This window comes from Rhopilema esculentum, chromosome 17 (genome assembly GCF_057945365.1).
Source record: "Rhopilema esculentum isolate cy_ngs chromosome 17, ASM5794536v1, whole genome shotgun sequence".
NCBI lineage: Eukaryota > Metazoa > Cnidaria > Scyphozoa > Rhizostomeae > Rhizostomatidae > Rhopilema > Rhopilema esculentum.
The window spans coordinates 1,814,780-1,840,156 of record NC_142831.1 but is presented as its reverse complement, the minus strand read 5'-3'; the positions used below and the strand labels follow the sequence as shown (position 1 = coordinate 1,840,156).

At 34.6% G+C, this 25,377-nt stretch overlaps 4 protein-coding genes across 5 annotated transcripts in view; all 4 read right to left on the bottom strand.

Moving 5' to 3' along the window:
• Positions 1–11,758, bottom strand: part of LOC135691497 (uncharacterized) — a 66,195-nt gene extending 54,437 nt beyond the window's left edge. Inside the window, exon 1 of the mRNA XM_089113352.1 lies at positions 11,477–11,758. Within this exon, the coding sequence (XP_088969478.1) occupies positions 11,477–11,496 (20 nt within the window). The 5' untranslated portion in view covers positions 11,497–11,758. The remainder of the gene's footprint in view (positions 1–11,476) is intronic.
• Positions 200–6,052, bottom strand: LOC135696165 (fucolectin-1-like). Its single transcript, XM_089113537.1, has 4 exons — positions 5,903–6,052; positions 5,643–5,730; positions 1,542–1,967; positions 200–478 (listed from the first exon to the last, which is right to left on the bottom strand). The coding sequence occupies exons 1-4, from the start codon at positions 6,050–6,052 to the stop codon at positions 468–470; spliced, it is 675 nt and encodes a 224-aa protein (XP_088969663.1). The 3' UTR covers positions 200–467.
• Positions 11,759–12,485: 727 nt separating the features above from the next.
• On the bottom strand, positions 12,486–21,230 carry LOC135696117 (uncharacterized). Of its 2 annotated transcripts, XM_089113349.1 has the most exons (5): positions 21,090–21,230; positions 20,493–20,556; positions 18,140–19,097; positions 16,499–16,921; positions 12,486–13,391 (listed from the first exon to the last, which is right to left on the bottom strand). In XM_089113349.1, the coding sequence occupies exons 3-5, from the start codon at positions 18,858–18,860 to the stop codon at positions 13,381–13,383; spliced, it is 1,155 nt and encodes a 384-aa protein (XP_088969475.1). In that variant the 5' UTR covers positions 18,861–19,097; positions 20,493–20,556; positions 21,090–21,230; the 3' UTR covers positions 12,486–13,380. The 2 variants fall into 2 exon arrangements, with proteins under 2 accessions (XP_088969475.1, XP_088969474.1); XM_089113348.1 differs by having other exon boundaries at positions 12,486–16,921.
• Positions 19,104–21,339, bottom strand: LOC148958128 (uncharacterized). The gene is made up of 2 exons (XM_089113544.1): positions 20,920–21,339; positions 19,104–20,476 (listed from the first exon to the last, which is right to left on the bottom strand). Exons 1-2 carry the CDS (start codon positions 21,337–21,339, stop codon positions 20,243–20,245), a joined length of 654 nt encoding a protein of 217 aa, XP_088969670.1. The 3' UTR covers positions 19,104–20,242.
• Between the last annotated feature and the right edge of the window lie 4,038 nt (positions 21,340–25,377).

Below are 25,377 nucleotides of genomic sequence, written 5' to 3'. Positions count from 1 at the left end.
TAGGCAGAAACTTTACATCCATGTATGGATCGACAGTGGCTCAAGAGAAAGAATAGGCCTTTTTTAAAAGCCGTGAATTGCCAAAGAGAGAAAGCGAACTTTTGCTGTCGAAACAAGCTGGGATCCTTTTGCTTTGATTCCAAAACACCTAGATGAAAAGACGATGGCTTATTTTCCATCAGGATTTTAAGAACGAAATGAAGCAATTTAAAATTTTGTGCAAACTGTCACTATTATCTATTTGGGTGAAGAGTGTCAGACGAAAAGTACCTCAGCATGCTAGGTTTTCAATATTTCATGCCATCTCCAAACTTTGCGGTACAGAAAGTTCAAACACCTAACATGAAATCCTCGTGCATTTTTAACGTGCTCTTTTGCTGATTGTAGCAGATATATTACATTTCTCTTCGAATGCATTTGTGCTTGCCAGAAAGTGGAGAATAAATTTAGATTTCTCAAGCCTTCTTTCAGAATACATCTAAAATGCAAAGTTCATGTTAGAATATACTTTTAATATCACAATGTGACAGAATTAATATCAAGCATCTATTCATTTGTTTCAAAAATATAATTTCTATTAACAGAATAATGTGCAGAAACTCTTAGCTTTTTAACTTCATGAAAATTCAACATTAAACTCAATTCAGGGTACACACGTTTTTAAGAATATAGTCTAGAAGAAAATTAAGACTCAATTTAAATCGCTGAAATTTAGAAATAATGTAAAAATAATCAAAGACTCAAGATTAAATAAAAATTGGATATAGTGTTTATTTTAGTGTTTTGGAAAGCAGAACAAATGTAATTTTCACGATATATATTTTGAAAAAGACGTATTTGGCCTTGGAATCATTAACATTATAATGCGACTCAGTTACACCTTTGTTCGCTAAAAGGTAATTTAAGAATAACCTTAGTCTCAGAAATAAAATAAGAACATTGTGGCCCTGAAAATTGGTTGTACCTGAGGTATACTAATTAAGTACATCTCTATGACAGTACTAATTAAGTACATCTCTATGACAGTACATATCTGTACAATCAAAAGTTGTACTAAACAATGTCAATGGCTTATATATCCTTGACTTCTAGCATCAAAGTGTCAGGACCCAGTTTCACCAAAACGGGTTTTTTTGATGAAATCTGCTCTAAACTGCTATTTCCTCCATCCACTAAAGCCTCTTAGAATCATTTTTTGGATCTATTTCATGGACGGATTACCTTCTCGGGAACATCGGAAGCCAACTCGCAAAAAGAATTCTCTTCGACATTGCTTTTGGTCTTACAAGACCTCCGTGCAAATTGGCCTATGCATTTTTTCTCTTTAGATGTTTCTCTACAGTTTAATACATTTTTCACATTATTTGCTTGTATTATTGTGCCCCATTTTATTTTGTTTAGTCGATGAAATGCCAAAAGTAGTTAAAGCCAAAAAAAACAGTTGCTTTATCAAAAGTAATGGCCCAAAGAGCAAGATGCAAGTTACATTTACATTTCCTCACCAACATTAAAGAAGTCAATTTTGCTGTGAATACACATACCTTCATAAACCTCAACCTCGCATACTTGAAGAAATTCTTTTCTGTTCAAAAAGATACTGACGTAACGACCCATCAGGACCTGTGGACAATCGAACTTTTTCAATTCACCACTTGCCAACGTTCCATCTTTTACGCAAAGCGCATTGTTTTGTCCGCCACTTGATCTATCATTTCCAACACTGACATCGAATGGATTGATTTTCAAATAACCCCAAGTTGTGCCACTTCTTATTTGGACACTTGCGATAGCAGCTTGCCTTGTAAGGTCCACTTGCCACCAGGGTACTATGTCATTATTAGTGATACTGCATCGCTGCCATTCCCCAGTTTTGTCACCGTCATTTCCAAGGCTGGCAACTGATGGAATTCCTTGTATGATGAGAGTTGATGAATGCGAGGACGGCTTTTTATAAGCCAATTTCTCCACTGTTATCAAAATTATGGTCAGATTAAGAACAATGAATCTTAGTTTTAAAATTCATTGGATTCATGTTGATAGAAAGAACAAATTGCATTCCTGTTATTGGAAGAGGCATTTTGTTAATTTATGCAAAATGTTACAGACTAACGTTTTAAAGAAGTTTAAGCGTAGCATGATACAACATGAGGCATAACAACTAACCAATCACAAGAAGATCTACATCCTGTTATCAACGACAAAACTTTATAAATAAATCTCCTTGAGGCCATATTCATAATAATAGTATTGAAGCTGTATTTTTAGGTTTAGACCAGTAATCACTTTTTTTACTTGTTGTTGCCTTAGTAGACAGGACATATAGCTTGACAATCTGACATTCAAGCTAATGTTTGCTTTCTCAACGGATTCTGGTAGTAGGGAGCTCAGGCTTTCATAATCTGCCAGGTGACTTTTTGGAAAATGCCCGGATGTCATGTGACTGATGACGTCATTTAACGGTAAAAAATCAGACGAAATCATCGTTAGCTTCTCACTGAAGGGTTATTTTTTAACGCAGTTTACATATTTTGACTCGTCTCATTGCAAGCTTTCAAATGATATATATTTAAGCAAGACTTGCCGATATAAGTATTTTCATTATGACGTCATAAAAATTTTGCATGACGTCATCAAATATTTTATTGTCATAAAATGATACGTTAGCATAATTTTGTTTCAATATGACGCTGGCTGTCAGCAAAAGCTTTTCTTCCATGTGTTTTTCAATTAAAATATTAGTATTTAGTTCATTTAAATTGAATTTGTGCCCACCGCAATAGCCAAAGTTCGAAACAGGTAGTAGTCACTATCTGACGAGTGAGTCACTTCTTACTCCGAAGTCGCAAAGTCTTGCTCCCACTCTGAAACGGACAATTATTTCTCCGTATCTGCATTTGACTGTTGCTAAGTCGGAAAATATCTTCGCACTATTATAGGCTGCCTAAGATGCCTTCGCACTATAGGTCTTTAGCGCTGGGTATGAAAGTGTATGATTTTCTTCATGGGTAAATTCATCTCCTGCGTCACCTTCATATTCTTGTGATGTAAAGGAATATGAGGAAGCTCTCGGAGAAGAGGAAGCTGCTTTCCTGTAAACCTTTTAGACTTTAAACGGTCGAGTATGTCGTCCAAATTTCAACATCAGGCTTTTGGGACATGTCTTGTAGTAGTTGCACCTAAACAGTGTAGTCCAAATAACCTTGTTAAGTTGATACAATTTAATTCTTTTCTGATTGAGTGATTATGGATCTGCTGGAACTGCTGCAGATGATTTTTTTCAGATTTGATAATTATCTTTGTCCCTAAATAGCTTTTATATGTTGTTCCACTATATTCTGCTGTTTCGCGAATGTCTTTGCTTTTGCGATAACTCCTTCGGAGAGACTTTTAATGATGACTTGTTTCTGGTTCTTCGTTAGCTTTTCTCACAGTAACCTGATCAATGTTGTGCTTATATGCAGTTGTCTCAGCCCACAATTCCATTAATCTGTGATAAAATACAGCAAATTTTGGAATCAAAAGTTTCAGCGATGCCTCAAATCTTGACGATTTGTTTGTTATTTATGCACATAAACCACTAACTTGTGGGTTTTCACTTCTGTGTTGCATGAAAAAGCAGCACACATAAATCAGTATCTTTTGCAACAGCAACTATTTCTGCATCTTTCGAGTTACCATGCAAAATATTCTGGTTTCCGCCTTTTTGTGGTTACATCTTGGAGGGACTTCTACTTGCTTTTTGAAGTCTCCGATGCTTCTCCTCCTTAAGCTACGAAAAATTGAGTTGTCAGGGGCTTGTGACCCTCAGCGCTTTGAAAGAATTCGGGAGCAAGTCTCATAAGATTCTCTTTTTTTCATCAATGTAAAAATACTCTTCTCACTTTGGAGTATCTTTAGCTCTCCACTTTTTATATGCACTTGCCTTGATGACTCTCTTTTGCCGTTTGCTTCCTCGTGTGCTGTTTCTAAATATTTAGCGTTGACTTCCACTTTCATTGCTTTAGCCTCATAAGGAGGATTAGCACATCCTTGAATGTTCTTGAACCAAACACTGAATGTTTCCTTGTGTTTGATGCTACGAACTCAGGCCGTCTCATCAAATCTCCATCTGGCGTTTTCTGGTGGCGTTTTTACAAAATGTTCTCACGGACTGATGACACTAGCGCTAACATGGAAGAAATATCTCGAAGAAATGAGCTATTTTGCTCGAATTGTAGGTTGTTGCTGGCAACGAAAGTTTAGTCAGAACCTTAAGCTGCATTCTGGGGCACAAAGATCCAAGAAAAGAGCGAAAGCAGTCTCAATAATGAACGAAGACCACCAAGCTTTCGTGATTGGCAAGGCTGCCTCTATCGAAAAGGCATTTTCATATCCCATCAAAACCATAACTCTAGGCTTGCAACTCCTGAAGGTGTACTGTGACAAGGAGATAAAGCTGTTCTTTATAATTTCATGTGCAAGGAGCCAAATCCATATATAAATCCACCATCAGGAAAATGCCAGATGGAGTATTTCATTTATGAGATGGCCTTACTTCGCAGCAGAATAAAGCCTTATTGAAAAAAGTCATGCACCTTCAGCACATCGGTAGGACATCTTGGATAGCCTATATTGCCAAGACATTCTTCCGATTTAGTGTAACATTCAAATGCGGATGCAGAGAAATCATTGTCCGGTACAAAGTGGGAGCAAGACTTTGCAACTTCGGAGGAAGAAGTGACTCACTCGTCAGATAGTAAAGACTTCTTTATTTAAACTTTGGCTATTGCGGTGGGCACAAATTCAATTTAAATGAACTAAATACTAATATTTTAATTGAAAAACACATGGAAGAAAAGCTTTTGCTGACAGCCAGCGTCATATTGAAACAAAATTATGCTAACGTATCATTTTATGACAATAAAATATTTGATGACGTCATGCAAAATTTTTATGACGTCATAATGAAAATACTTATATCGGCAAGTCTTGCTTAAATATATATCATTTGAAAGCTTGCAATGAGACGAGTCAAAATATGTAAATTGCGTTAAAAAATAACCCTTCAGTGAGGAGCTAACGATGATTTTGTCTGATTTTTTACCGTTAAATGACGTCATCAGTCACATGACATCCGGGCATTTTCCAAAAAGTCACTTGGCAGATTATGAAAGCCTGAGCTCCCTACTACCAGAATCCGTTGAGAAAGCAAACATTAGCTTGAATGTCAGATTGTCAAGCTATATGTCCTGTCTATAGGTTTTGGTTTTAACAGACAGCTATTTAAAACAATTTGCATGTACATCAATTGTAAAAGATAATTTTGAGCTTGCATGCCAAATTCTTAATGAAAAGCTAATTGACCATTGGGATATTTTCGTCGCATAATTATTTTTCCACTTTTGCATTTAGTTTGGATAATGATTTCACGTTTGGACTTAATCTCATTTTAACTTATTTACTGATCAGAATTATGCCAATACAAAAACCTGTGAAAGAAAAGAATGTCTTTCTTCATTTAGACTTTGTCTGTACTTTTTGGGTGAAGAAAAATAGATAGAGCTTTGTATTTTTATAACAAGTTAAGTGATATGATATTAAGTGCTGCGTTCTTTGACTCAAGTAAAAGAGCTTGATATAAATGTAGTTACTATTGTATTTACCAATGCATTTATACCCTGGGCAATAGCAAGTGTCAATGCATTTATGTCCGGCGCTGCAAGGATCATTTGCTTGGCAAAACTGACCAACCTGCGATGTAAAATTCTATTTCATGAATGATCAATTGTTAGCCCTATCACAACATATCACTAGTGCTATATCAGTCTTGAAATTTACGAGAATAAAAGCTCTTCACGAAATTAGTTTTTAAATTTATAAAAGTTAGTTGAATTTTAAATAGGTAATTCAATAGAAAACTCACATTTTTCTCTTCAAAACGGGTTGAATAATATGTCCAACCCTCCTTTTTTTGCGTTTCAATGAAATCTTTTGGATCCTGTGCTGATTTGCTATTCAACTGGCAAATACCCAACTCTCTGTTTAAATTTATAGACTTGCATAGATGCTCCATGATGCATTCAAACTTACACATCTGCTCATCCAAGTTGTCCAAAGAACGAAATGTAGAACTAAGTGATTGATCATGAAGCACAGCAGTAAAATTGGCAAAGATCTTGCATGGCAGACGAAGTATTTCTCCATTTATATTTACAGAAATCACAAGCAGCAACAGTCTAAAAAATATTAGTACTGAATCATGGCTTACTTTTTACTAGCCGTTTTCTACAAAAGCAATTAGAAAATCTCTTTGTCCATTAAAGATATACACATAAAGAAGCCCATCAAACCTAGCAACAATAGTTGTTTATAAGCATAAAAAATTTTGATGATAAAGTTTCACGAATCAAAAAAAAGCATACAGAAATTATTTATAAATATCATCTTAGATAGAATTATTTCTCACAAGAAAATTCTTCCGTTAGAATGCTGAACTACTTTTAATCATCCGGAGAAAAGTACTTCGGAACCTAAGCCTAATACGTTTTTTTTTTTTCACAAGCAAAACTTTAATAAAGTTATTACACTTTCAAGAAAACATATTCTCTACAGGCTAACAGAGTTTAGATCTACTTTGACACAACCTTTGCTATAAATTAAAAACATTATGTAGGAAAATGTAACAGTAATCTTTGTCACAATTCATCCTTGAAAAACAAAATTGAAGTTAGCAAATTGAAAGAAAGAAAATTCGTAGTAAAGACTTTTTCATAGAAATATTGTAAGTCAAATTCTTAAGGTGAAACAAACAATTCCAGATGAGGCCAAGATTCTACTATGCTTCATCTTCAGAAAAAAGTTAGTGTTAAAAGCACGGGTTTTGCATCAAAGATTTGCAAAAAATTAAAATAGTATGATAACGATTACTAAGTGAAAAGAAAATAAAAGTTAAAGAAAGAAGTACAATGTCTAAAATAAGCGAATGGAGCAACGCCGGGAATCAAGAAAAGGACAAACGCGTAAAATAAGTTGAATTTTGTGGAAGAATAGATAGAAAAACATCGATAATATAGCACTCTTAAATCAAGACATACATTTGAAAATGCATCTTCTTTGATCGGGGAACCAGACAACTTTGTCTTTTAACCTTATACTGGAAGAAAACAGCTCACTTCTTACCAACTTTAAACACACTTTGCAATGACCATCAACTGATTTTATATTCATAAATTGAAATTGGAATCTGTTTTTACGTTTGACAACATCGCAATTTATCATTACATTTGAAAATTTGCATTTGTTTAACACTGTTAAAAACACTGTTGTTATTAAATATTTTTCAGATGCAATTCCTGAATATTTTTGCCGAAAGTTACTTACTTAATCAACCTGCAAAAGTTCTTGTTGCTTAGAATAATAAGAATATAATAACACAAACATACATTAAAATAAGAGTTTTGCTTTAGTAACTTGAAGGATCTCTTGTTATTTAAGGTTCTAATTGCATCTAGTCATTTGCTGCAAATCGATTGATTTATTAAATTGCGCAACTTCCAAATTTTGAAGAAGTTTAAATAAATAGGCACTTTTAAATCCAATCGAAGTCTGTTTCTTGATAATCTTATGTGTAAACAGTTGATGATGAATATTTTTGTATTGAAATGCATTGATTTATGTTTTGCGTATTAACTGTTGTTGAACTTTATTTTCTTTATATAATCAATGTAAAAAAATATTAAATCATATCTTCAAAATCCTAAGGCTTTATCAGCATGTCAAGTGATCACACTAACAGAGACTTCGATTAAATTTTGTTCAATCGTTTATTGAAATCTTATTGCTTTAACAGCATTTAGATTTTTTTCTATTCAATTTATATAAAAGAAGGTTCCAGAAATGTCAAATTTGTAAATTTTATAAAAAGGAAATTAGAGTGATAAGAATTAGGGTTAATAAAGATAGGGAAAAATGAGGAAAAATGAAATTCACTTATTGTACCAAGCCAAAACCCCGGGGGGAGGGGGTTATATAATGTTAGGATTGAGTACAAACCCTCGATCTGAACCTTTTTTCTACCTGCACCAAACATATTGCACTATATTTCTGTAAATTCTTTTCTTCCAAATTCAACAGAAACATTTTCTGAATTTCATCTACTGAAAAAGAAATTGCTCAGGTGAGCTTACGAAAAATAACATTTACTCAATTACTAGACCAAAAAATAAAGATGAACGCACCATTTTATGTTTATTTGAAAAGCTTTTAGGATTATTGTCATATGTTTGCTCACAAATTTTAGGAAAGACCCTTTTGGAAGCGTAATTAGTGATCATTGAAAATGTGTAGAATGATTCGTGGCCAGATGTTAATAGGGGGCAAGTATCCTTCTCCATCTTTTAATTTCCCATTTTCATCATCGCCTGCGTGCCTATCGTAAGGCTGTATTGTATACAGTTGGGTAGAATTAAGCAAGCTTTGACAGATTTGGAACTTTCCAGAAAGTTGTCCTGTGTCTATCGCTATGAATTTGAGTTTAAAAGAAATTCTTTGTTAGATATATCTTGCATTTGTTTAGTTAAAATGGGATTAAATTCAATAGCAATGGACAAATTAGAAGAATACGAAGAAGTTGCATTAAATATGCAGGAGGAATAATTCTTTTGTCTAGCTTAACAAAAATAATATCCCTCAACAAATGATGTACTTCTCAAATGTCTCTTTATTTTTAGATTCGCATCTTTTCTTTGCGCAAATAGTTTAACATTTAGAGGAGTGAAGTATTGCTGGGTTGGAAACAGAGACAATCGTACAAAACATTCAACAAATTGAAAGTAAGTTTTTGTTTATTTTTATTCTAACGTTCCCCATTCTGACTATTCCGAAATTTGAGGAATACATACATTCCCTTTCCGGTTAATCGATAATCAAAATCTAACAATTTTGACTGTGCTTACCCACCCATTTCTTTTGTCTTAAAATCATTTTATTTTTCTTTGCAAAGTTTACTTCAAATGGGCTTATTAGGTTCAGATTTCACGAGTAAGCATTTGTTAAGCTTCGATCATTTCGAGCTCTGCAACAAAATTTCGCATGGGTAATAGCGAAGAACTTAGCTGACAGAGGACATGACCAGGTGAGAGATCAAACTTCGTTATATGGTCTAAGAAACAAGCAAGAAGAGGTATGAGTTGTTATTCCAAAGCCAAGTAATAAACAGCTCTAGTTAGTAATCAATAACTGGTTAATAAATCCTTTTATGCGTGTAAAAAAGATCTTTACTGATTATGCATTGTAATTTATGCTTCTTCCAAAAAAAGTAGTGAAGATCAACACAAGGCACACTTTTACTAAAGGAGTGCTTGATTTTTGTATTCTGTCAGAAAAAGCATATTTAACCAACCAAGCTGTCACAAATGCCTGACTTTTTACTGATTTTAGTACTTGAATGTCTCTGAATTACAAAATCGTTTCATTCACTGAACGGACTTTTCCTAAACTTTCTGTTAAGCCACAATTGGGGTTGTAAACACCCCTCCTCTCTACATCACATTCTAAATTATTTTATTTTGCATATCTTCTTGGCTATTTTACCTTATTCAATCTTATTTATGCATGGGTTAGCAGTGTATGTTCCCATGTAATGGCCCTAGGGTAGTCATTGACATTTGCTCCTCGTTGTATGATCCTTGTATTATTGTGTTGCAATTTGACAGTAAATAAGAAAATGCAGCATTCCGCAAGATGTTTTATTTCTAATAAAATCCTTTGATTTGTCTTAAATTCTAGGCGTTCAAGGAAATATAGCTTATAAGAAGCCGTCCTTGCATTCATCCGCTCATAAATATGATGGAATTGCATTTGTTGCCAGCTTTGGAAATGACGGTAACAAAACTGGAGACTGGCAGCGATGCAGTATCACAAAAGCTGACATAGTACCCTGGTGGCAAGTGGACCTAACAAGGCAAGTTGCTGTCACAAGTGTCCAAATAAAATGTGGCGCAACTTTGGGTCAAGAAAGAATCAATCCATTCGATATCAGTGTTGGAGATGCTAGATTAAGTGGCGGATGAAACAATGCGCTTTGCGTAAAAGATGGAAGGTTGGCAATCGGTGAATTGAAAAAGTTTTATAGTCCGAGGCTTTTTTTGCTTGGTCGGTATGTGACTGTGTTCTTGAACAGGCAAGAATATCTTCAAGTATGTAAGCTTGAGGTTTACAAATTTCAAACAGAATGGTTCGTGTAAAGTATTGTTATTGGTAGATTTCATGTTATATAATGATCATTCCGTATGTATGTTCTTTGCAGAGTCTTTTATGGCATGTGGAAGTGGCTTTGAAAAAAGCAAACATTATGAAACATACTAAGGTTTTCGTTTAACACTCTTCGGAGTGTAAATCGTCAGAACAAAGATAAAATAACGTGCAGCTACATTTAGGCCAAATTTTGATGTTTTTACCACTATCTGCAAAAAATAATGGTGTAAAATGTGCTGAAAGATAATCTAAATTTTCTTTAAAGAATTGCATCTTTGATGAATTCATGGAAAAACTGCCGTTGTACTCAGCAAACATTTTTTCCGCGATCATTAGTTACGAAGAATTTAGGGAGAGGGAAAACAGAAAAATTACAGTATTTAAACCTTAAAAGTTGGTTTATCCACATAATTAACAAATATGAACTTACCTTTACAAGCCAATGTTAAAATATTTTCTTGTCGGCATTGATGTTTGTGTTAACGACAAAATAAATCACTAAATTCCACTGAGAGAAGATGCAGCCCACCATTCTCTTAAAATAACTACAATTGAACAATTTCTTTTGCGCTCAGGTACTTTGTATATTCATTTTAAATGTTTGAAGATCGATGAAAAGCTCACGTATACTGATGTTCACTGCTATGGCCGAGTAAAAGCTGACGCGATTCGTCAACGGTGAAAATGGCGGGAAAATAAAAATGCATCATTTACAAAATTAGCTTTTCTGGGTAAAAAATCTCCGGTTGTCTGAAAAATATTGGAAAGGATCCCCGATAAAATAAAATGTAAGAAAATGAAATGTTATGCTCCCTGTCCATTGCAGGTGTAGACAGGTAGAGGAGCATCAAGAACTAACACTAACGATTGTATAAAAATTTCAGTAACTTTTGATGAAAGTTATATATGTAACAAATTCCTTGTCCATAAGAATTCCTCATCTAGAAAAAGTTCTCAATTTTTAACCAGTTCAGGTTTTTCTATTCTGCCAGCAAACTATTTAAGATTTGTCACGTCTTCAAGCCAGAATATTCTCAAAATTTTAAAAAGATTTTGGAACATTAGTTCTTTATTTTGTGAATTCTTTGGGAATATTTTGAAAGCCCTGAATACCAAGTGAATACTTTTTATGAAGTAAACTATACAAAATAATGTAAAAAAACGCATTTGCTAACGCATTTTCTATTATCACAAAGCTAGAAAATTTTGTCTTTTTACTTTATACTGCAAGAAAACCGCTCACCTCATACAATCTTTGAGCATTCTTACCACTGACCATCAAGTGATTTCATTTTTTCAGAATGTGGAATACGACTTAGATGACGTAATCAAAATGGTAGAAGACTTGCCTTGATAATCAATTGTTTATTAGATATTTGTTATAGAATGCTCCAAATCACTTGCTGTACATAAACTGCTTTAACAACTTGTGCAAAATATATTTTCTGAATATGTTTTGATAAAGACCCTTCATAAATTGCAAATGAAATTCTATTTCTTGATCATTCTGAACAAGCTGTTGCTAACTCAGTTCCAAACGAAATGAACAAAATCGCCAGATTTGCAAATATTCAAGAAAAAATTCTCAGAATTCTAATCATTCAATTGTACTTGTGATCCTCGCAAGGAATATGCATGTAACACAGGTAATATTTGATTTACATTGTTTACGGAATTTGAGACCCTTGCAGCCGATGGTTTTAGAGTGTTGCAGGTGAAAATATACCTTCCTGTGTAATATCATTTTTGTTTTTGACAAGGCAAACCTCTAAGATACCTTGTAAAGTGATAAATATTATGAAATTGAATTCATGAAAAATTCGAACAAATCATAATTTTGGATAAGCGATTCTTTAGAAACCAAGTATTTAGATTTTGACATTATAAAGGGCATTTTATGAAAATCTGATTTTGAACAGAAAAATTTTCATGTTTCATTATGAATTTTGGCTTTACTTGGACAGTGATTTCGGTTTTAAGACTCCTTGGGCAAAACTTTGCGTTTGCTGTTTGTAAGGACCTGTTTTTACTTTGCTTTGCGTAATTAGATTTAACATACTTTGCCTTGGTCCATTTGTGTGCTTCTGCAATTAGTTTTTCTGTCTCCTTAGATGCATTTTGCTGCTGCTATAACAGTAGCATGAGCCAAGATCGAGCAACACACTACTTTATAAAGCAACACGGAAGTTGAAAAAAGTGTTCAATTAGTAGAGGATAGCAAATAGAAAGGTTGTGGAAACTAGAAAACAAACTCTTGTACATCACTCTTTAATATCATTAAATGATCCATGAATCGTATATAATTATTGCAACGTAGGAATATATTGATAAAATCCTTCTGGCCTTGTCTTTTAAGTTAGTAAGCTTTACTTTTTACGAGGATTCTTTAAGCTCGAAATCAATTTTCTGAATAATATCAACCCTGAACTACTAAACAAAGCCCAAAAAGTATTATTACATATGATCAACAACACTATAATAGCTTAAATCAAATAACAACACTATAATTCACATCAGTTTCTGACACTATATCGTGGTCTTTTCTTTGCTATATTTAACAAAGTCAAAAGAATAGAGATTTTTTTTCTTTCTTAGTCAAAAATTGCATTGACAGATATTAGAGCTTGAAGAAAACATCAAGAAATCCTTACTTAAAGAAGTTTTATTAAAGAATCTTTCCGGAAAAAAGTAGTTTTTTTGTAATTGAAATTTCTTGAATAACCAAAAGTCACAGGTAAAGAAATTTCTGCCTTCGACCCCACTGTTCATAATTACTGTACTGAATAGACAGAAAACCCTAAAATACAATACTTATTACATCTTGATAAATTTCGAGAATAAAGTTGATTTTTATTATGGAAATCTCTTGCTTTTAGCAAAAGTCACAACTAAAAGATTTGTGCCTCCTACCTCACTGCTCATAATTACTGTACTGAATAGTAATGAAAATCAAACAATATAAATTACAACTGGATACATTTTGCGGCTTCATGTGCATACTATGTAAAAGCATGAATTCTTTGTGCATTTTGAATTCAACGTGCAAATCCTCTATGGCTGCTAGTAGCTAGATATTTTGCTTTTCTCTTCAAATGCATTCGTGCTTGCCAGGAAATAGAGAACGAATCGTGATTTCTGAGCCTTTTTTCAGAATACATCTAAAATGCAAAGTTCATACATTAATACATACTTCTGACAGTATTATTATCGCAGAATCTTTTCAGTTGTTTCAAAAGTATAATTTAAATTAAACAAAATGATGTGCAGAAACTCTTCGCTTGCAAATTTTAACAAAAAATTAAACGAAATTAACTTCATGGAACCCAGTATTTGACATAAATCCTAGGAAACCATTATTTGTCATACATCCCAAGAAACTAGCTGAAATAAAAAATTGAATCATTTGCGGAATAGAAATACCTAGGCTCATTGTCAGCTCTTTGTAAATGTTGTGATATTCATACCCTGGGTACCAGACTCACTATATAAAATAATAGAGAGTCTGGTCTAGTGCGCCCCATTCTCGTTCTGGTGAACTTACTTGAAAGAACTGAAGTCTATTTAACAGACTAGGCCTGTGAAACAAGACTGTCAGATAAATAACAAAGAAACTCAGTAGTCAGAGGAGTTTTGGGTAATCTTAAAGCAAATGTGTTTTATTTAGTTCTTCAAAGACGACATTTTTAATACAGTGGTAATAGACTTTTCTGCCTCAAGATAACAATCTAATCAGGTTTAAAACACCCTTTGGCAGCAAAAACATGTGCGAAGCATGAAATTGATATTAGCACAATGCAGTTATTAAATGTTAATCATTATCAAATATCGTATACAACTTAAAAAAAGTCTTTTGTAATTTTCCTCATAAATTATGTGTACTTTCAACGTCTACTTCCTCACTGTGAAGGCAGCGCGCTTGGACACCGCGGCGGTTAGAATCATCACGTTGGAGGGTCATCACAGCAAATATGGCCAATACGACAAGCGAAGCCCCGTATGCCGGGCGAAATATTAGCTATAACTGATTTACTGTGTTTATTGTTGTTTGTTCCCTTGCGGTGTTTCTTATCTACTGCATTTCACTACAAGGCCTAATTTCTTTGCAACGAGAGGCACAGCCTGAAATATCAGAGACTTTCCAAAGCCAGTTGGCAATATGGCGAAGGTGTCTCTTCTCTCTGCAAACAAAGCTTTCAATGCTGTTCTGTGTTCAGTTCCACAATATGCGGAAAATATTCTTTGAGTACAGTTTTAACAGCATCTTCAAACTCAATCGTTACGGTCGCTAGCATTTATTTATGTTCTGTTCTGTTCAATGTTTTACACCAGAGCTAAGTTTATTGTTTCGCTGTGACCTTTGAACGTACAGAAATCTGTACACTCGCTCCGGATTGGTTAATATCAGCACACCAGAACGAGAATGGGGCGCACTAGACCAGACTCTCTATTTTATTTCATATATAGTGAGTCTGGTTCCCAGGGTATGATATTCAGCAAATTGTGTTCCCAGGCTTGAAGTTTTAAAAAGAATGCAGTGAAAGCAAAAGCTGGAAATATGAAATTTGCAAAAGGAGTCAAGAATTTTATCGAAATAAGAACAATAATTAGTTACGGCTATCCTAAACTGAGATTGAGGTATCAGTAGGGGATTTTTAAATTTAATGATACCACCCCAAAATATGTGCGTAAAATTAACAAAAATATTGGATTATCCTTTCAAGCCAAAAGCAAATCTTTATACATTGGTGAGATCTGCACGCTGAAGTGGTGCTTGCATTGATGAAAGTCTAGTGTTGTTTACTTAGATTTGAAAAATGCCAATGGAGCATCATTTGTTGCTTTTGAAATTATCAAAGTATGGTGTTGCCGAAGCTTACTTTAAAGAACTCTGTTTCTTGGTTTTAGGAAGGCCAAGTACCCTCAGTACCAGAGCCACACAATTTCACGCGCGTAAATAGAAAACTAAGCGGAGAAGCGGGGACCTTCGCCAATGCGGTCGCTAGAAAATTTTGATGGGGGGGGGGCTGCAAAACCGGTGGTTTGCCGACAAAATGTGTATGGCTTTAGATACGGGCGTGGTTCTTAAACGATTATAATTATTATTGATGAAACTGGCGAATATTTATTCCTTCGCTCCTGTTCTCCAATCTTCTAGTCCTGCGATCGAAATTATGTGGGTCTGGTACCCAGGGTGAAAAGCTAAAGTATCAATGGGCCCATGCATTCTTTCAACTTTTGACAGTTTTGAAAAAGAAATAGACTTTTTTGAACAGTGAACCTTGGATTCTTGTAGTACTAAGCCATTTTAGCCATTTTGATAGTCGAGGATATCATGTCCAAGATAACTAAAGCCAAAGAATGTAATTGTTCTATATTGTACAACCCCCCAGTCACCAGAAAGCACCAAACAGAGGCTAAGATCAATATACAAAATAGAAGGCACCACCTGGGAGGACTGGATCGAAAACTATATTAAGTAAAACAACTTTCAGGGTAGCAAATTTGTCCGGAAAGTTGTCACGCCGATAAATTTTGTATGACCAACGCATGCGCAGTGTATATTGACTAAAGCAAAGTCTACGATCTTTAAACATGACTGGCAACAAAATTTTTGAAAAAAGCCCCTTTCCAAGTTAATAGGACCACCAGTTCATATAATTATCATTATTGTTTTCATCGTCAATTACTGAGCCACTAAACTAAGGATTTGAGCCGTTCCTGTACATAATGTTTCTTGACATGTCATATTTTCAATAGTCAGATATTCTTTCAAGTTTCTTAAAACTTTTGTGTAAATGTGAATCTATAACCTGATGTGGTTTCGCTTCACACATGCAAAAGACTGTTCAAAATTTTCTTGAAAATCTGTCCTTATGTAGTTTCGTTGTTTGATATGGTTAAAAATTTGTCATACTTTTAAAATTTCGGACAGAGAAATTTTCAGGAAAATTTTGAACAGTCTTTTGCATGTATGAAGCAAAACCACATCAGGTTATCAAATTTCTTCAACTAAGTTCATTGTCCGAAATTTTAACCGCTGAAAATTTTTGTCCTCAATGTATGTATCGCATGATCGATTGGCAGCGAAAATTTTTCAACAATTTGTAGACGCAAAGACTTTCAGTGCAGTGACTGCGAGAATTTTTACTCTATATTCGAAATATCCCGGGTGCCATAGCCTCTATCATTAAATCTCAGAAATAACGAGGCTCTGGTCTGATACCTATGGTATGTTCGAAAGAAAGCCTTAAGTTCAAGCACATACCTTCATAAACCTCAACCTCGCATACTTGAAGAATTTCTTTCCTGTTCAAATAGACACTAACGTAGCGACCCATCAGGACCAGTGGACAATCGAACTTTTTCAATTCACCACTTGCCAACCTTCCTTCTTTCACACACTGTGCATTGTTTCGTCCACCATTTGAACTATCATCCCCAACACTGACATCGAATGGATTGATTTTCAATTGACCCCAAGTTGCGCCACTTCTTATTTGGACACTTGCGACCGCAGCTTGCCTTGTAAGGTCCACTTGCCACCAGGGTGTCACGTCAGCTTTTGTGATACTGCATCCTTGCCATACCCCAGTTCTGTTACCATCATTTGCAAACCTGGCAACTAATGGGATGCTTTCTATTGTAGATGTTGATGATTGCGAAGATGGCTTTTTGTACGCGATATTTCCTTCAAAAATGAAAATTGAGAAGAATTTGCAACTGGAGCAAAATTTTGATGATTCTCTAATCCTAATAACTAAATTTTATTATAAATTACAAATCAGTTATAAATTTAGCTCGGAGATATTTTATAATAAAAATTAAAAATTAATTATACGAATAATGATAATTTATCGATTGTACATTGCGAATCTGTTCATTCACCCTATTTTCTTTATCAAATCCTTCGTACTCCAGATTAAAAGATTAAACAAAAAACAAAAGTTTGCAACATGATTTGTCATTCAGGATTCTCAAGCAAATATTGTAGTATGGCTGATTCTCAAGGGTGTTACTAGCGGGGATGTAGAAGTGTGATAACCCTCCCCCCCTCCCTGCCAATCCTTTATACGTTGGTTTGTAAAGCTTAAGTTGGTCCACAAAGTTTCTAGTTCGGTTCCGTCGCTTATTGGTAGGTGAAAAAACACCTTGTTTTGACTCCCCTTGTTCCGGACGGTCAAGCTACTATAGATTCCTATCTTATTCGAGCATTCCTATATGCACAGCCCTTTTCTAATAAGAACAATTTTGTTAGAACACAAGCCTCAAAATTGATCAGAACGGAAGAAAAATTTAGAACAAGCTGAGGCAGAGTTACAGAAAATGTAATTTTTGAAAAACTTGTGAAAACCCCTTGCGTGTCAAAATCGTTCACCCTAGAGATACAGAGGGGTTACTTTTAGCTTTTAGTGGCTGCACCAGATGCCAATGCATTTGCAGGACAAACTAATATTGTTAGACGCAGCCTTTCTACTGGTAGTATCCTTTTACCAACAGGAGTCGCCCTTATTCTCCCAAAGGAAAGTCCATGGGTAATTTTTTGTTACGTAATGGTGGCTTTTTAATCATAGAAACACAATGCAGTAAAAAATAATTATTTTCCTTAAAGTTTCAATAAATTGAGGGGATGGGGCGTTTTCCCCTGTTCCACTATCGTCTTATCAACAACTTAACTCAAAAATCGTAACTAAAAACAAAAAGGGTTTATCGATGCAGAAGAAAATAAAAATCATAAGCCTTTGTGAAGAACAGCAATCATGCCATTTACGTAAGGTAACTCTTGGTGACAGCAGGTCTGAGAAACGTCTTATAATTAGATTAAAAAAATATCACAGTTTTACCCCAAACCCTGCTAATGACGCTGCTGGTTACAACTTACATAGTGAATTGGATTATAGACTCATACCTTCATAAACCTCGACTTCGCAGACTGGTAGATATTCTTTCCTGTCTATAAACAGACTCACAAATCGACCAACCAGTGGATTGTCGCAATCAAATTTCTTCAATTGACCTTTGTCCACCTGCCCATTTGTAACACAAAGTGGGTTTTTGCGGCCGCCCCCCGATCTATCATTGCCAACACTTACACTGAATGGATTGATTTTACCACTGCCCCAATTCTCAGTGCTTTTTACTCGAACACTCGTCACGTAAGCTTCCCTAAGAAGGTCCACCTGCCAAAACGGTTTTTCGTCATTTTCCGTGAGACTGCATCCTTGCCATTTTCCAGTTATGTTTCCATCATTTCCGAAGCCCGGAATCAAATTGATTCCTTCAATAAAACGCACCGAAGACTGAGAGGACGGTTTTCTAAATGCGACATTCAATGACACCATCTTCTTCCAAACTCGATTGTATCCCTTTTCCTGCTGGAGCTCTTCAGCACTGGATGCTTTTCTGTACCTCTTATCATCTGCAGAATATCCTATATACTTACAGCTTTCATCAAGACCATAGTTATGAAAGAATTCAGTCGAAACTCCCTCGCCATTCCCAATATCAGAATTGTCACCGTCATTTGTTTCAATTGTCCTGAAATATGGTCCCTGTGTTACAAGCATCGAATTCAACTTGCTTGCGCCAAATAGTACCAAAACAACAAAGATGGCATGTTTTAAAGGCATGTTTCTGATTGATTTGTATGCGCAAGACTAAATCTATAATGAGTTGTCTGACATATATTCTACATGTATGATATATATACTATACTTCTGCTGCGCAGCAACTAAGAGTAATCGTAGTTTGAGCTGTGTGAAGTCAGTTATAGATTCGCAAAATTGTACCTCGAGATTAAAACTGACTCTATGTTTACTTGCAATTAATCAAAGTACCCAATTCCTCTTCAATTCGAACTCAAGCACCTGCATCGTAAATGAAAATTACAGTTGTAAATTTGCTTCATTGAATAAAACAAAGGGATCAAGCATTTACAAAAATATTGCTAGCGCTGTGTGTTTGGAAAACAAACAAGTTTGTTGTGTTGGGGAAAAAACACAAAAATCAAAATGCTTTGCCATGTCATTTTCCGCAATTGATTTAATTACTCTCATGATGTCTTTGAGATGAAGATTTTTTGCTTATCCTGAATAGACCCTAGTTTTTTCTGGCTTTTATATGGGCAGGCGATTCATTGATCCATAAAACTGCGTATAAAAGTATTTGCTTTGTATAATGTGTTCCTTGATTTTGAGAAGATATACCGTAAAATTCCGAATACAAGCCGAGGAATTTAAACGGTCAAAGGCCGTTTTTGGGGGCACTGTGTTTGAAAGAGACTATATTCGATGGGCCGGCTTCTCCCTCTTAAAAAGACAGGCTCAAATAATCATACAAGGGCTGCCAAGGAAATAAGAGACAATTTCAGAGATTATTTTGATTTACCAGTGGGTTCTGTCCCATGGCAATGGGAAACTGTTTCATCCACACAAGATCCATTTGACGATTAATTGTTTCATCAGAAAAAGGTTTATTTCATTAAAAAATATTTAATTTTACATCAGAACAAATCTCACAAATTTTACTTCAGAAAATATCAAATTATATTGATAATCAAAACTTGATGATAAAGAGGGCGGGTGTATTTGAAACACGTATTTTAAATCTTTTACAAATCTCGATTCCCGTTTCTTGAAAAGGAAAGGGGGGTGGGAGGTAATTTGACACGCAGAATATATGTATTTTATGCAACAACAAATCCATCCACTAAGGCAAAAACAGAATATGGCTGCTTGTTTCAAAATCTGAGAGAAAAGCTTATTAAAAACTAGATGCTTATTGGGGGAGGGTGGTTTCTTGAGAGGGGAGCTTAAACAAATACTAACTGTTCTGCTGCTCATCTAATTCACATTCAAAAATAATTTGTTGTATTTTAATTTCTGCTTTTCTGTTCTGCTTGTCAGGGAGCTTTTTAAAAATTGGTATAATGCTTTCCGCAAAGCTAACATCTGCATCAAACACCTTTGCATTTGTTACACCATCATCCTTCACGGCTTTAATTAGCATGGCATCATAGGAGGTCTATCGAAGGTTTTTCCAATTTCCTTTTTCCGGAGTTTGATTTGGGTCTACTACCTCCTACTGGGGTGGGTGTAATGCTGGAAGGACTCTCAGGAAGAATCACATCAGAAGAATCTTCAATATTGAGGTTGCTAGTAGTTGGCCTGTTTGTGACAGAATCTTTTATGAAAGTCATCTGATCAAATATTTTACATTTCGGTAGTTTTCCGGCCGCAGCCCCAGAACGTTTCATCAATTACCTTTTTTTCATGCACTTTGTGAAGCAATCCTTTAGATTTTTCCAAACTTTCTTTAATGTGTCCTCTGGAAAATCAGAATTCCAAATTAATCAGAATTCGAAAATGCAAATCCATAGAACTCAATATCGACGTTTTCGATCTTTTAGTGACAAAAATACCTAAGAGTCTAGTTGAAATGTGTTACTTAACAATGTTTTTAAAATTATATTTATATGAATATTTGTATATCACATCATACATACAGTTAAAGCTCTATAAAGCCACTCTTATCATGAAAAAATTTCAAATAAGCCCCCCTCTCTTTTAAGCATCCACTTTGGAACTAATAAGAAAATGAGCTCCCCTGACTTAGAGCTTTCACGGTATATTTACATATGGTATACCATGCTGCAAAGTATGTTTTGTCACATTATCGTTAATAATAAACGTGAATGAGCCAGAAACACACATTGAAAACGAAATACAAACGATGACAAAGAAAGAGAGTCAAAAGTCTGTAAAAACTGATGAAATGCACAAGGAAGTACGATTTTACATTGTGTAGAGTAGGCCTAAACACGTCATTAAAATTGAAGGAAAAAATCAAACAAAAATTACCCTCTTTTTCAAATTTCTGATTCTGTTCCCGCCAAGATTGCTGCTTTTTAGGGCCATCTTTATAAGATCGGCATGAGGTATCCCATAAACAACGATATTCCTCAATAAATAATTCTTCAGACCATTCCGTCTGCGATTCCGTATTGCCCGTGCTTTCATTTTCAAACGCAATATTTATTGTAAGGGATTGACTTTGCTGAAACTGGCGTGAAATCGACATGACTTCTGGCCTAATTGTTATTTTTACCATCGTTTAAACGAGATTCTCAGCGTAGAAGAGCGTAGTGTTGATTTTTTGGATAAGCGCCAAAGAAAACAAGACAGGGTGATAAGGCATTTTACGACGTAAACAAGAAAAAGCATCTTATTGGTTCGTGAGAATCTGGTCAGAGAAAAGGTAAAATCTGTTCAACTCCCAAAAGCAGTTGCGCGATCGCCAGGGCAATGGGGAATCACTGCTACTGGGTTAGTTGCGCACGTCTAGAACAACAGTCGCGCGATCGTTCGACCAGATTCGCCTAAACGGAAGCCCGCCTAGAACAACACGTCTAGAACAACACGTGCGCACGTCTAGAACAACAGTCGCGCAATCGCGCGATCAGATTCGCCAAAGCGGTAGCCCGCCTTAATACGGGGTAAATAAAGATTAGGGGTCAAATGAGAGAATGATTACGAAACAGTAATACGGATATTGCAAGAGCTTTGAATTAAGTCATATTTACTGTTTTCAATGAAACTGCATCACCCCAACAGCTCCGACGTCCATTAACTGTTTTTATCGATCTCAAAACGAGACTATTTTGAACCAACTTTGAGGCTGTACGCTGCATATTTCTCAGCGTACATGACCATTGTTTTAGCTGATTAAGAGCAAATATTATTCATGGAAAGGAGCATTTTGATTGGTTAAAATACCTTCTAGGGTATTCACTGCGTATTCCTGACCGATCTCCATTCAACATAAAGTAGCTCAATCTTCAAAATTAGCTTCAAAGATCTCTCAGCTTCTCTCTGCTTCGCAGCGTTATGGTTCCCATACATTTCGTGATATTTTGTACTTGTACATAATGTAGAACATCAAAGGTAACGAAATCAACCAGAATAAAGTAGCCCTAAAGCATTTTTTAGCTATCATAATTATACGTCGTATTGATATTTTTTCCGAAAAATCTCAGGGTATTCACTGAATACCTTGAATACCCGGACGCTATGCCACTGATTGGTAGATTTCATGTTTTATAATGATCATTCTGTATGTATGTTCTCTGAAGAGTCTTTAATGGCATGATGAAATGGCTTTGAAAAAAGCAAACATTATGAAACATACTGAAGCTTTTCGTTTAACACTCTTCAGAGTAAAAATCGTCAGAACATATATAAAATAAGTCTCATTTCTTTCGTTCTTTGCATTAATTTTGAAAAATTTGCGCACATTTCTCTCTTTAATGTCATCAAAACATCAAGAATCTTAGGTATACTGTTCTGTTGTTTTGTTCAACTGGCAAATAATCAATTCATTTCTATGTTAATATATTTGCATCGATGCTCCATGATGCATTCAATCTTATACATCTGTTTGCCAAATTTCCAAAGAATGAAATGCAGATCATAGCTCAGTAAGCTCCACAAAAAAGTTTTCAAATATTTTATATGGCAGACGAAGTATTTCTCTATTCGCAGTTACAGAAGTCACCAGTAGCAACAATCTAAAAATGATTTATTTCTTAGTCAATTCTCTTTTTCGCTAGCCGTTTTCTACAAAAGCAAATACTGATAATCCCTGTCTATTGCAGGTGTAGACAGGTAGAGGCGCATCAATAACTAACAATAACGAGTGTATATGAATTTCAGTAACTTTAGACGAAAATTATATTTTCTATACAAATTAATTTTCCATAGAATTCTTCATCTAGAACAAGTTCTTCTGAATTTTTAACCAGTTCAAGTTTTACGATTCTGCCAGAAAAACAATTTAAGGTATGTCACGCTTTCAAGCCGGAATATTCGCAAAATTTTAAAAAGATTTCGGAACATTAGTTCCTTACTTTGTGAATACTTTGGGAATATTTTTGAATACTTTAAATATCAAGTTAATACTTTGGATGAAATGAAACTATATAAAATAGCATAAAAAGAGGTACATTTGATAATGCATATCCTTTTATCAGAAAACTAGAAAATTTTGTTATTTCACTTTACACAGGAAGAAAACAGCTCACCCCATACAATCTTTGAGCATTCTTACCAGTAACTATCAGGTGATTCCTTTTTTTCAAATGTAGAATAAGACTTAGATGACGTAATGGGAGAAAACTTGGTTTGTTAATCAATTGCTTTTTTGCTTGCAAAAACAGTTGTTATAATTCAGAATTCAAATGCCTTTTGAAATTTCCCACATTTGAAATTCCCCACATTCTTTAAATAGAATAAAATTTTATTTATTGATCATTCTGTACAAGCTTTTTATTGAACAAACATTGAAGATTTTGATTGAACTGAATTTATTAATATTTTGTAAATTTACCGATGAGTTAAACTGGAAAAATATATTGTTCACATTATCAAAACTGAAATAAAGGTTCAATGTTTTCTTGAAAAGGTCATATTTGTCACTAGGTTAAATGTTCAGCGCAGCAAATATAAAGAATGAATTTTATTCAATCATTTTTTCAATTAACCGCTTTTTCAACCTGTGTATGATTTTTAATGCATTTACATTGAAAATGTTTCAGGGACGACAAATGTCGGGAGCAAGGCAAATGGCAACACTCTGTAGAATAGTAGAACTTTCTGTATCAACCTGTGCAACATACCCCAACGTAATTGCAATGAAAAACAGTTTTTAATTTACAGAAAGCCATGAACTAGTCCAAAGCGATCTCAAAGATACATTTTGCCAAAAATTTTTCTTAAGAGCAAAACTGATTAAAGTAAGCCCAGTTTCAAGCGAAATAAAATACTCCCTACCTTTACATATATTTAAGTAAAAAGTCTCAGAACTTTAATCGTTCAATTGTACTTGTGATCTTCGCAAGGAATACGTATGCAACAACGGTTATAATTGATTTACATTATATTTAGCGCTGTTAATTTAAATTAGTTGGTTCTTATTAGCTTGAGTGTAGCTGGAGATTATGCCAACTTAATTTGAGATCTTTTGGTGACTGAAGAAAACAGAATTTGAGATTCTTGCAGCCAATGGATAAAGCTTGTTGTAGGGGAAAATATGCCTTCTTGTGAAATACCACTTCAGTTTTTGGCATGGCAAAATTCTGATATACGTTGTAAAGTGATATATTGAAAATTAAATGCATGAAAAATTTGGACTATATATTCTGTCATAATTTTGGATAGACGAGTCTTTAGAAACTAAGTATTTGGAATTTGACGTTATAAAGGGGCATTACATGCAAGTCTGATTTTGAACAACAAACTCTTCATGTTCCATTATGAATTTTACTTCGACAGTGATTTCGGTTATAAGGCTCCTTGGGCAAAACTTTGACCACTTATGCACTAGCACAGAATTTAGATTAGATGTTTTGTGACACTAGTGTATTTGCTGTTTGTTAGAACAGGTATTTACTTTGCATTGCATAATTAGACCCAACATACTTTGCGTTGGTCCTTTTGTGTTCATCTGTATTTAGTTTTACCAGCTTTTTATATGCATTTGCTGCTGCCATCAACGTAGAATGTGCCAAGATCGAGCAAATAACCATTTATAGAGCAATAAAGAACAAAGTGTTAAATTAGTAAAGGAGAGAAAATAGAAAACTCTTTTGCATCAATCTTTAATATCATTTTATGTTCCACGTTACGTGTATAATCACTGCAGCGTAGCAATACATGCATGAAATCCTTTTGTATGATCATTTTTAAGCTCGAATTGGATTTTCTGAAGATCAAGGAGACTATAATAGCATAAGTCAAATAACAAGACTATTATTCATATCACTTCCTAACACGATGAAGTGGTCTTTGCTTTGCTATATATAACCAAGTCAGAACAATGAAGACAGTTTGCAGAATATATATTTATGATGTATTTTCTGCTTTTTGTTGTCTAAAATTTTGTTGACAGCTCTTAGAGCTTAAAGAAAAAAACAAGCTATCCATCCTTGAAAAAGTCTTTGTAAATAATCTTTCAGAAAAAAAGTTGTATATTTGTAATTAAAGTTTCATGAATGAAGCACAAAGCACAAACCAAAAAAAAATTTCAGCCTTCGCCCCTACTGTTCATAATTAATGTACTTAATAGATGGAAAAACATAAATTACAATGAGGG